We start from the raw sequence: 13,333 nt of genomic DNA on the forward strand, positions 1-13,333 counted from the left end.
CCACGATTTTCTGGATACCATTCGCCACCCCTAAGCGTGAAATGATATTTCTAGCTCTTTCCAGTTCCAGCGAGCTCAAATTTCAACTTGCTTGCTGTATGCAAATTTCTAAGTGTTACTTCAATTGTACTGCAAATGATTTTCTAGCCAAATATCGTATTTAAAAAAATACTTATCAAGAAACCATGCATGTAACTTGAACATCGCCTGCATTTAGCGGACGGCTTTTCGGCTCTCGTTTGCATTGACAGCTCGCAGTGATTGTTTGAATTTGCGTAATGTTCATTTTCATGATTTTCACCGATTATGTTTGTGTGCGACTCAATGAAACTGCGAAACTTGCATGGCAGCATTAAATTACTCATGTCATGTGAACTTCTGTTACATTAAGGTATGTTTAACATAACAACTTGGTTTAAACTACAAACAAAACTTCCTGTGCCTTTATAAGATAAGATAAGATAAGACTGTGTTGACTCTTTTTGTTGACTTACAATTACAGGCTGCCTAATCAGAATCGTTGCTTCCCACGGCTAGTAAAATTCTAGGTTGAATGAAGCAGAAAGGTTTTCCACTGACTTATTCATTTTTTTTTCTTTTAACAGCTTTAACAGTTGATATATCTTAATTTTTGTGACATTATTATAGGTAATCGAACAATTGATCTTACATGTAACTTCAGCGGAAGATAAGATCTTTCAATTTTGACGTGCATTTTCTTGTCTGCAGGAAACAACCCGCTTCGAGAGTTTCTAACTTCTATCGAGCCGTAAAAACAAACCCAGCGTCAAATTGAAAACTGACCGGAAAAGTTCCCGTGAAATCATCAGCGAATGGATTAAAGATAGCTCTGAATCGAAAGAAATGTGTTCATACCAAGCGTCAAAACAAACAACCGATTGGAAGCTGGCGATATCGAGTTGCGTACGCACCTTGAGAGTTAACGTTTCTGATTTCTATCCAGCCCTTTGTACAGTTTATTTAAACGAAACTCAGCGTCATCTTCAGAACTGTTACTCTGTTGTTGCTCTGGATTGAACGATAATTAACTCCAGATCGAAAGAAGCTCAACCAAGGGACAAAACAATCAATTTAACTTAGCCAACCAATTTACAAATGTAGAGTCACCTACCGCCTCTGGAGTCGCGACTCGAAAATTTCTCTGTCTCCAAAAGTAAACCAGCAAGATTGACATGTACAGGAAAAATTAATCGAGCGATAAATTCTTCGTCACTTCGACTCGAAACTTGAACGACTCAACTCGACACTTGAAATACTCGACTCAAAACTCAAAGGACTCGACTCGAGACTCGATACTTGAAGTTTTCGAGTTTCGAGGATCGAGGATCGAGTCGAGTCGTTCAAGTTTCGAGTGACTGTCAACTTACATTTGACTGGTAATGTACATGGCCAAATGATGTGCTTCTTATTGCAAGAAGAATGATAGAGCAATTTCAAGACATATTGTACCTGTTCCACCTTGCAAAAAAATCACGTGAAAAAGCTTGAGAGCCATGGAAACAACACAAAAACTATCAAATATCAACATTAATTAACCTCTGTAGCTCTCTCAAAGTCCAGATGTAGTCAGAAGATATGTTTGTTGATGAAAATTAAATGTGTTTGTGCACCTTAAATTTGACACTGAAAGTCACACGAGGCTCTTCAGTTGGTTATTGTTAATGAGTTACACCAACAATACTCACTACAATATTCAGAAGCATTTTCTGCTCTTTAAGACCTTTATAAGTTGTTGTTCAGCGGGGATATGCATCATAAGTGACCAGAACGATCATCTTTCATCCAAAATAGTTGTTTTGTGAAGTGGCCTTTGATAGTAATTTACATTTTCCTCCATTTGCCACAATACTCAGCATACTGGTATTAAATAAACAATGAGCTCAGTACTTTATTTTTGGTTTCAAGGTGGGCAGTGTTCAAAAGTGACAAAACTAAGAATTAGGCTGTTCTTATGTAGATCACTATGTTCAATAAACATGTTCTAATTATTAGTGTCCAAAATTCTATAGTAAAAGCAAGGTTTCTCCGTATGTATGCAAAGTTTTCTTCTGAGCAATGTCGCTTTTCCAGCCAGGTACTCTTCATGGTACTTAAAGCTCAGAGTGGAGATAATTGCTTTTTAACACTTATGAACCATAACAAGCCTAAATCATATTATTCCAGCCAACAGCAACTATATTTTGCAAAAGAAAAATGATTATTTTCTAACCATTTGTGTACAGACCTTGTATTTTTAGCACTGAACTAGCTATCACCAAAACTGAGGAGAGTTCAGTGAATTTTATAATTATCAACAAGTGTCAAAAACCAAACGTTATTTGGTTTGGAAAGAAATAAAAGTAAGCTCAATTAATATCTATAGCACCTATTTCCTTAAGTGCCTGTACAGGCTTGATAGGAGAGAGATGTTGCTAAATAATGTAGTGGGACACTTGACCAAATGACAACTGGTGACGCATTATTTTGAAGTGGGAAGTCATTATTTAATTTGCTGAGCCCTCCTCCCTTTGGATGAATAAACATCAACATTGTGTTGGGGGTGAGGAGGAGGAGGAGGACAGAAAGACCATATGTTGGCAAAAGTGCAAAGTGTCCCGGGACTTTTGACCAGTATTGTAGTTTTCAACTAAACTAGCAAAGGAATTAAAAATTCAATTGTTTTGTGTGTTAATTACTATGGAAATTAGAACATGTGCAGGGAAATCCTGCCTAATTTACCTTCGATATTACGAACGATATTCACTAGTTCAGATGTCATTAAAGTAGTTTCTTTATGAATGTGCATCGCTGGCGCATAGTAAACAAACATGGCAGGTCGTCATTCATCGCAAACAATTTTCTGACAAGAAATCAATCACCTTTAAAGCCTCTGGAGTGCAATGTACAATCCAAATTTTATAGCTTTTCTTCTGTAAGTGAACATGAACACATGCGTGATCGGTCGATGCTTGTCTTGTATTGTGCTTCCTGTGGTAGTCAGCAGTGTGGTCAGTTTGTTTGTACTTTCACACACTTGTCTGTCCCCTCCAGACCCCCCCACCCCCAATGCCTTCAAAATTCCAATTGTAAGTACCTAAGTCCAATGCCTAAGTTGGACTTCCAGCTCAAAGAATCCTCCCTTGCCTTTGGAATTCAAAAAAAACACCTGTGGTATAGGTATGGATATTTTCTGGAATCACCCAAATAGCTTCGCGCACTAATGACGTCACAAAAATTTAACCCCTGGTGTGACTCAGCCAAACAATTTATTCCATGGGCTACTTCTGATCGATCGAAGGGCAGCAAAACCTGATGGTGATGCCCACTGACCAGTTACTGTGACGTCAAAAACGTATTTCCGCAGTGTCTGGCACTTTAACTATAAACCCCTGTAGATGCTGAATTATGTGCACCAACTTTTCAAAATCAGGGAAGTTTTCCACACGCTTTATCTCTGAAACAAAGACGGTGACCCCCAATTTTTTTTTTACATTTCTGACACAAGTAACTCATTATCTGATTACAGTAAAACAAATTTAAAAATTGGGGAATATTCTCAGATATTCCCCAGTTTTAGCTGGGGAATATTTGGTCACTGACATGTTTAGACCAATCGTGTGGGAGCGAAAATATTTGATGGATTATAAGAACCTATATTTCTTTGCCAGGCTGAACAGGTTCTTATATTTTTGGTTATTTAAATGCCTAATTTCAGCCTGTAGGTTCTTAAATCACTGGGATTTTATGTGCGGGTTTTTGTTGTATTCATGAGTAAGTAGTGCATGTACACACATCAAATGCGAAAATCACATGTAAAACTGCCATATTCACATGCAAAAATCACATGTAAAACTGCCATATTGCATGCATTTTATACATGTCATGTAAGAACTGCAATCCTTGTAGCCTGTGCTGTGGTGTAAAAACAAATAACCAAACACTGTCATCTTACCACTTGTCTTTGCTTGTGTATCTAGTTCAGCAGCAAATTCATCATTTGCTGGCTCGCCAAGTATGTCTTTTAAAACATTGAGCTCCACTCCATCACAGCCTGAAAGTAAACAAGAGGATCTTTTAGCTCTTACAACCGCGCTTAAAAAATTTAACTGTTTTGTTAAAACTAGAGTCATAACACTGTGCACATTCCAAAGTAGTTCTTGATGATTCATTGATTACTGTAAACACATCACTTGATCAACACAAACTGTGTTATTGCACCATCACTCATAGCCTATGTGAAATCTATGATGACGTAATGGTCTTCATCTGAAGTTCGCTCGGGATATGCCCTTGAATGATACAAAAGGAAACGAATGTCACGCTATTAATAACGCTTTTAATAAACAGCTTTCTTCCTGAAAAGCCAAAATTTAATTTGTTTGTGCTTTGAAGTAGTCACGCGAGTCACACAATGCAAGGGTTTACACTATTCATGGCTAATTTTAGAACAGTTGTGTTTTTTCCCCTAGCACTGACTTAAATGCTGCAAGTTCTGGCAAGCTCTTGTTTACCTCAGCACATATTTAATTTTTCTTCAAATCTCTTAACTCGCTGCAACGAAACAGCCAAAGAATTCACTTCATTTGCCGAGACCCACAAGAAATACTCACAAAATTGCAAATAAATTAATGACCGTCGCTTCTGGAGAAATAAACTTGCAAAGTAAACATGATCTTATTTGTCACATAGCAAAAATAAAAGCTGCAACGTCAGCGCATTCCATGGCTGATGTAATACCTTTTTTAGCGTATTTATTATTCCCTTCCAATCCAATGCTTCAATAAAACGAAAAGAAAATATATTTTACCCACCATAAAGAAAACAATATCCGTAACACTGTCCATGTATTAATGTTTCAACAGCTTTCAGCGAATAAACATAACAGGTTGCGTGATTCAAAATTTGGCCAAGAGGAAGTTTGGGTCTGGTCAACGACAAAACAAAAAGAAAAAAGAAGAAAAAATAAAATAAAATAAAATAAACAATGTGTGAAAACATGGCAGATTTTCCTTGATATTGAGTTCTATCAGTTGAAAAATGGCTATAGCTCACCAACAAGCTCGGGCACCCCAACTTTCATTCCAGTCATTTTAATCAACTGATCTGATATCTATTGTTCAAAACTGAATAAATAAGAAAAATAGCGGCTGCACTGTAGTCTTTTCTATTTTGCACTTTGATAGCCATGGCAAGCAATTTGGTTCCAATATTTTAACAAGGATTCAGCTGTCTGTCAAAATCAAACTTAAAAATTTTATTTGTGTCCAACACAAGTATTGACTGTAGTTTGAGGAGTGTTTTCATGAGTCTGGGCTCACAAAGAGTTTACAATAACTTGGAATGCGTTCTTGTAATAAGCATTAAATAATGCTAAAATGGGACATTTTCAATGCCTCACTGCTCCTTAACGAGCATGGGTACTCCCCTTTTTTTTTATTTTATAATTAAAGTTCTCATATGATAGATATTCATTGGACAACGTTTAAACAAAAATCTATGTGCAGTTTTAATTCAGGGGAATTACATGAACCTTAACTCATTACACTTGAGACTGCTAAGGAAAGGAATTAGAATGATCTCCCTGATACTCTCCAACTAAAAGTACAATGGGTGTCTCAGAAGTACAAAACACACTGCTTTCCTTGGCAAGTCTAACAGAACAAAATCCCACTCTACGGGCACCAGATTTATATGGAAACCTGCTTATTATCATATGGCCACTTGTTTGTCCCAATGAAAAACTCAAATACATGTATTTTTCCACATCAGCTTGCTAATATGGGTACCAGTTAACACAGACAACAAACCCTTTGCCAAGGGCCTGAAAGGGTATTCCTGTGATCTGGGATTTGACCAAAATATGATGTGGGAATTAGGAAAACGCTAAATATCTTGACGGCATTCCAGATTTGGCTGCTCCCTGAGAAATGAGATTTGCCAAAATTTGAGCATGGGAAGTAGGATTTTTTTGCCTGTCTGTCGGGAATTCAGGAAATTGTCAAGACCCAAATATATGTTCCAGCAGCTAAATCGAATCAACCAGGTGAGCCCCAAGTGGTATCTCCTTTGAAGCCAAACTAAAGATGAGCAGACAGCAGCTCTAGAGTATTTTGTTTCAACTGGATGCCAGATGCCACTTCAAGCACCTGACTTGTACTCTGCTGGAATAGATGCCTGGGACTTTGCAACAACAAGCAAGAGCCTCTGAAACGAACAGCAAAGTGGTCAGCCTACCACTTCACTCATGCCAACTCATACTATCTGGTGCCCCAGAAGGATATCCCAAAGATAGTGTCTTCCAGTGTCGGAAACTAAATTTTGACAGCAATCGCCATTCAGGATAGAGACTCACCCAGTGTTATTTTCACTCCCTCAAAAAGATGCCTCCCCTTCCAAAATAATATAGTCTGCAATGAGCAATTCACAAACCATACGTTTTTTTGGTATCTCGTAATAACAGACGCCCAGCTTGCTATTTTGTGTTGAGCTTTCTTGGTATGGTCCATCTAAGAGACATCTTCAGAGGATCGCGGCAGGACTGATTTCATTGTTTCATCCTTGTTATTATCATTAGCTTTTGACACTCCTTGGAAATGTTTCCTTATTTCCCTAGGTTTAACTGACAAACAGCTAAACAAACCCCTGGCAAAACTGAATTCGCATATATTCCTAGAATCAAGACATTGGAGTAAACAACTTATTGGAAGGTGGAAGATTGATGTTTTTTTTTCTTCAATGAAAAATTTACTAGAGTACCTTAAACCCAAAGATAACTAAGAAGAAGGCACGTTAATTAAATTCATTCCTTCGCAAGCAAACATCATTGTTCCTCTTGTGTGCCATCTTCAATTCTCATCCACTAATTACTGGCAGCTTAACTAAAGACCAGTAGTGTCACTTCATACACAGGTAACAGCTATGTAAATTATCACTACGAGGTCAAGCTGTATCTCATTTTAAAAGGCTTGGTCGAAAAAGTGCATTAGCTATTTTTCATCAAAAGTGAACTTTGTCAAAAATGCTACAAATTTTGCATAGGGTTACGTTCAGGTGTGTAATAAACAATGTCCTGTATTTGTGACCGTGAAAGGCAAAACGGACACTAATGGCTATCCATTCCAAGAGGTTAACTGTTCGTTGTCCATTCATTATCTGTTTGAACGCTTAAAAAAAATCTGTTCAAAGCATTCGACAAGCCGTTTGAACGGTTTTGGCGTCCATTCAAAGCTATTCATAACAATAGAACTTTTCAATTTGATCAAGTATCCTTTATCATTCTGAAGAATTCCTCCTTCAAAGAGGTACAATTTGACAGATAACATCTAAACTGAGCTTGTTGCTTTTTGGCAAATGTGCTAGTTTTTACCAGTAGTAATTGTGCATAATTAAGGGTATAAAAACTACAACTCTGAAAGTTACCCACCCTGGAATCAAATCATCCTATTTACAGTAAGGTAATTCCCTAGTATTGCATTGCGCATCCCTACTGCGCACGAATTTTGCGTCATTAGCGCACCACATGAGCGTGTGCGCGTACAAAATGCAAGAGATTTCCCTCAAACTTAGCTCGATAGCGAAATAAATGCTCCTTTTCTCTAAATGAGTGCAGTGACCACCGATTTTTTTTCAGGTATTTGCTAAGTAAGAATAGTCAAATAAAGAACATATTTGAAGAAGAAAAAAAGTTTGATAGTAGAACATCATATTTTTTTTTGGAAAATAGTTCCCTACTGGGTGTATTTTGGCCAAGGCGAGGACTTCAAGCTAACCACAGAACCGTCCAAAAAAGTGCAATATTCCCACCGCGAGGCAATCAAAAACGGTTTAAATGAAGCAATACAGCTTATGTGAGTAAAAGAAGCTTTACTTTCAAGATAAAATTGTGTCTTTCAAGTAACCAAGACTTAATTCTGTATGAAGGTGACGTTGCGGATGGCACAACAAGACATCATTTGCAAAGCAACTCAACTCGTTTTAATGCCTACTTCATGTAAGACACATGCTATTAGAAAACACATGTTTCTCCAAATGTGGTAAGACAAGCCATATACATAACATCTCCCTTTCTTTAAAAAAAGAAAAAACTAAAAACACACTTGCTGAAAACTGGTTTCTGTACGAAAAATTAGTGTTCAGTGTCTAGACTAACTCGGTCTCACCAAAAAATTGCTAAATCAACTTAAAGTGTTCAAAGTCTAGCCTTTGCTTAACGACTCAAATCAAAATCTTCAAATCTTGACGGTGGACGAATACTGTGGGTTCTCATCTTCTGGGATGCTGACAATGTAGCCTTTGTTTCTTCAGCAACAGATCAATCTGCAGAACCTTGTTCAGGATCAGTAGGTTTAGCAGGTAACTCAGGGACTCTAGGCATCTCCTTGCGATTCTCTCTTGACTCAGGTGTACCAACATTGGTGCTCTGCTTTTCCATTGTTCCGGGTTCAACTGCCGGTCTCAGGAACTGCCTGTTTCTTCTGATGGTCTCATTGCCTGATTGGACTACATAAGACCTATCTGAGAGTTTCTTGACACAGGTCACTTGTTTCCATGTTTGGTTCTTTTGCAAGGGTGCAGTTCTGACTTCTTGCCCAATCTCCAGCTCAGGTAACTGCTTCAAATGACAGTCATGGTAAAACTTGGCCTTTCGCCTTTTCCACTCTAATTTCTCTGTGGAATGTGCGCTAACTTCAGGACGGAGAAGACTTGACGCTGTAGGTAAGAGAGTTGGTGTTCGGTGCGACATAAGCCTCTGAGCCGGACTGGCTCCTATGCCTTCGGTGGGAGTGTTCCTGTAGTCTAATAGAGCTAGCCAAGGATCTTTTCCATCATGTTCAGCCTTCTTGAACAGTAGTTTGACTGCCTTCACTGAAGACTCCACTTTACCATTCGACTTTGGGTAGTGTGGTGAGGATGTGACATGGTTAAATTCCCAGCTGAGTGAAAACTCATGAAATTCCTGGCTGCTGTACTGTGAACCATTATCCGAGACAACTGTGTCTGGGATCCCACGTCTACTGAATTGCTCTTTAAGCGCTTGAATAACTGCACGTGAGGTGGTGTCCTTGAGTTCAGTGACTTCCACAAAATCTGAGAAGTAGTCAACAACCATGATGTAATTCTTCTCACTAAGAGTGAACAAATCTGTGGCCACTTTACTCCAGGGAAAGGTAAGGATTTTGTGTGACTGTATGGGCTGACTAGCATTCCTAGCCTGAAACTCTGCACAGGTTGAGCATCTCTTGACTAGCGCTTTTATTTCTGAATTCATTCCTGGGCAGAACACAATGTCTTTAGCCTTCCTTAAGCATGAAGCAACTCCTTGATGACTTGAATAAATTCTTGAGAGCATCTCTGGTCTCATGGCTTTGGGAACAATCACGCACTGACTCTTGAATAGAATACCACTGTGGATTGGAATCTCCTCTCTGTAATCCCAGTAGTCTCGAACTGGTACTTGGCATTCCTCTCTTCTCTCTGGCCATCCTGATGGAACAGTAATCTTCAGGGTCTCTAAGACAAGGTCTTGTGATGTGCACTTCTGCAGCTGAGTTAACCTTTCTAGAGCCACTTTGATGGAGTCAAATGGAGTGAGTGTTTCAAGTTCAAGAGCAAAAACTTGGAAGTTGTCTGTCATCTCCTTCTTGGCGGCTAGTGAGGCTCTAGACAAGTGATCTGCAACATACATCTGTGCACCTGCCTTGTATTTAACCTCTATGTTAAAGCATTGTAACCTTAACATCATCCTTTGTAGTCAACAAGTAGCAGAGAGGATTGACTTTTGGAAAATGGACTGTAAGGGTTTGTGATCTGCCTCAACTGTTATCTTCTCACGACCAGCAAGGTACTGACTAAATCTCTCGCAGGAGAAGACAATCGCTAGACATTCTTTCTCAATTTGAGCCTATTGTCTCTCAGTCTGTGATAAGGACCGTGAAGCAAAAGCGACTGGCTGGCCATTTTGCAGTAATGCTGCACCTAACCCATACTCGCTCGCATTACATTGCACTGTGACCTCTTCTTGAGCACCGGGTGTTTGACTACAAGCTCTCACACTTCCTGGAATGCTCTCTCATGTTGCTGGGACCAGATGAACTTTGCTTCCATTGAGGTTATCTCTCTCAGTGGCTGAGCAACCTCTGACAGCCTTGGGAGGAACTTTGACAAATAATTAACAAATCCTACAGTACCGGTCAAAGGCACTACGGCATTACGCGCACCTAAAGCGAGTGTACTACACACACATTACATGCAGTGTCCATGCACCTTACACGCAAATACACGAAAATGCGTGTATTTGCATGCACGTAATTTCACGCAGTAGATGTGATATTGCGCGTAAAATTACACGCACTCGTTCAACTGGAACTCATTAAGTGCATGTAATGACAACAAAATATTAAAAGTGCGTGTAATGAAAACAAAACATTTACCGTGTAACATTTACCGTACTGGACTGCACTGCGATACGGTTTAGTCTTTCGCCTTCTTACTTCTGGTCATCAAACGTTTCCGTAGACCAGTTTCCTTGGCTTGTAAACTGGCTTACCACTTTACAGTAAAAGTATTTTTTGCGTTGTACATAGTTTCAACAAACGACGCCAGCAACTGACAGGCGTGCTAGGATTCACTGAGATAACAGAACATAAACACATAATTTCGCTGTCAATTTTAAATTACAGCAATCAGTGTACTTTAAAACAAGTTGAAGATTCTTTAAAAATATTTCGTACTCCGGAGCATTCAGAGTTTACCGGTGTTCAAAAGCTTTTCCCGTCGTGTTTGTTCTTTTCGTGAGAAACAACAAGGGTGCCAGCAACTGATGAACTGAGGCTTGACGGACATGAAATAATGAAAACGAAACATTTACCGTGTAACATTTACCGCATTGGACTGCACTGCAATACAGTTTAGTCTTTCACCTTCTTACTTCTGGTCATCAAACGTTTCTGATAGAATAGACCAGTTTCCTTAAACCGGCTTACCGCTTTACAGTGAAAGTATTTTTTGCATTGTACATGTAGTTTCACCAAGCAGCGCCAGCGACTGACAGGCATGCCAGGATTCACTGAGATAACAGAACATAAACACATAATTTCGCTTTCAATTTTAAATTACAGCAATCAGTGTGCTTTAAAACAAGTTGAAGATTCTTTAAAAATATTTCGTACTCCAAAGCATTCAGAGTTTACTGGTGTTCAAAAGCTTTTCCCGTTATGTTTTTTCTTTTCGTGAGAAACAACAAGGGTGTTGGCGAGTGACAAACTGAGGCTTGACGGACACGACATAACAGCAAAACACATTATTTCGCTTGAGATTTTCAATTAATTTTTAAACATCAGTTATCTTCTTTAAGTTTAAAAGGCCTTTGAAGACTCATACTCAGAAGCAAATGTTGTCTGCGTGAAAGCATATTGTTTTGATCTGATTGAAATGAAATTTGATCTGTTTCTTGAACATCGTTGCCCAGCACATGACCAAAATCTTCCCAAATCTACGATCTGTCAATGCGACTCAACCCAGGGATGAAAATCTGATCAATCGAAAATTAACAAACGCTTAGACTTTGTTAAAAAAGTTGCGATTCTTGGCCATTTAAGCAGCAGCGTAACCAATAAGCAGATTAAGAAAGAGTGCGCGAGTTTCTGTTTGAATCCCTATTTCATTGTTAGCGAACGAACGGGGTTGAAATGACACTTCGTGCGTGGGTAAACATTACGTTGTGACGCACGTCGTAAACAAAAACTCATAGATCTTTAAGAATTAAGTTTAGATGTTAAGCAGAAGTGCGGACTGCTACAGACTAAAAAATAGTATTTGTTTGATAGGTGCTCGAGCTAGTCCACTAATTTAGCAATGCTTGTTGGCTTTTAAATTTACTTTTTGTTGTGAACGTTGAGAGTTGCGGGTTTCGAATACAAGTTAGTAGTGGCTTTTTGTTATGCAAAATACACGCAACTGCGTGTATGAATAACAAAGGTTTCTTCCTCCGATTAAAATACATGCATTTGCGTAAAATTACACAATATGTGTAACTAACAGATCAGTAAATTTTACATGCGTGTAATTACACGCACCATCCACGCACTGCCCACACACTGTCCTCACACTGTCCATGAATACTACACGCAGACTACACGCATTTCATGTGCGTGTAGGTGCTGCAATCCCTTTGACCGGTACTGTAAGAGACTCAGAAGTTCCTTCTTGGATGTAGGCTTTGGCGTTTCTTGTACTGCCTTTGCTTTCTCTGGGTCTGGCTGTAACCCTTCCTTGGTAATCAAGTGCCCCATGAATCTGACTTCAGACTTCCTGAGGTTCATCTTGCTGCTGTTTAGATGCAGATTAGCTTTACAAGCTTGCTCTAGCAGACAGAGGAGGTTCTCATCATGATTTTGGTTTGCTTCATCCTCATTCTCTCCAAAACCCATCACTAATATGTCATCCCTGATGACTTCTACTCCAGGAAGACCATCAAGCTTCTCATGCAATTTATATTCAAATTCTTCCGGAGCCAAGTTGATACCAAAGGGTAGTCTCAAGTACTTGTAACACCCAAAGGGTGTCCAGAAGGTTGTCATGAGACTGCTGCTCTCATCCAATCTGACCTGATAAAATCCATCTTTGGCATCTAAGGTACTAAATACTTTAGCTTTGCTGAGCTTAGACAATAATTCGTCTAATGTGGGCATCTGGTACTTTGGACAGATGACTGCTTTGTTGAGATCTTTAGGATCAAAACAAATCTGGATCTTGTTGGGTGTTGTGACCACAACAATGTTACTGATCCAGTCAGTCGGTGTTGTGACTTTCTCCACAATTCCTTCTCTTCTAGGTCATCCAGTTTAGCCTTGACTTTGTCTCTCAGGGCAACTGGCACTTGACATGGAGAATGCTGCACTGGTTTGACACTGGGATCTGTGACTATGGTTGTATCACTGACGTGGACTAGCCCTTCAAAGACATCTTTGTAGTCACCCAGAATCTGATCTCTGGTAAGGTAACTGCTTTTCAGGACATGAATGGACTCTTCAGGATCTAAATCCACCTTCAGGAGCCCCAATTGCTCCCACGTCTCAGGTGATAACAGGGGTTTGTTGGAACTCTCAACAACTTGAAATCTCAGGTCCACTCGTTTGCCCCTTCTCTCTGCTGTAAGTGTGGTTTCACCAGCAGGCTGCATCAAGGTACCATAAAATAACTTTAGCTGAGCACTGGACATGCACAAAGGAGGATCACCATTCTGCAACAGTTGAGCTAAGTTCCTGTGACTGATCACATTGCAAGTTGCACCAGTGTCCAACTCACACACCAGTTGCTCTTGGTACTCTTCTTC

General features: G+C 39.4%; 2 protein-coding genes across 4 annotated transcripts in view; one reads left to right on the forward strand and one right to left on the reverse strand.

The window, feature by feature from the left end:
* Positions 1-13,333, reverse strand: part of LOC145467669 (uncharacterized) — a 117,615-nt gene that overhangs the window by 102,225 nt on the left and 2,057 nt on the right. For all 3 annotated transcript variants that reach the window (XR_014042089.1, XR_014042090.1, XM_081451270.1), the window contains exon 2: positions 3,953-4,051. Coding sequence is in view for 1 of the 3 variants with exons in the window: in XM_081451270.1 (XP_081307396.1) it covers positions 3,953-4,051 (99 nt within the window). In the remaining 2 variants the exon portion in view is untranslated. The remainder of the gene's footprint in view (positions 1-3,952; positions 4,052-13,333) is intronic.
* LOC145467715 (neuferricin-like) overlaps positions 1-13,333 on the forward strand; it is a 195,172-nt gene that overhangs the window by 44,258 nt on the left and 137,581 nt on the right. The gene's annotated exons all lie outside the window — the stretch shown is intronic.

This window comes from Orbicella franksi, chromosome 14 (genome assembly GCF_964199315.1).
Source record: "Orbicella franksi chromosome 14, jaOrbFran1.1, whole genome shotgun sequence".
Classification (NCBI taxonomy): Eukaryota; Metazoa; Cnidaria; class Anthozoa; order Scleractinia; family Merulinidae; genus Orbicella; species Orbicella franksi.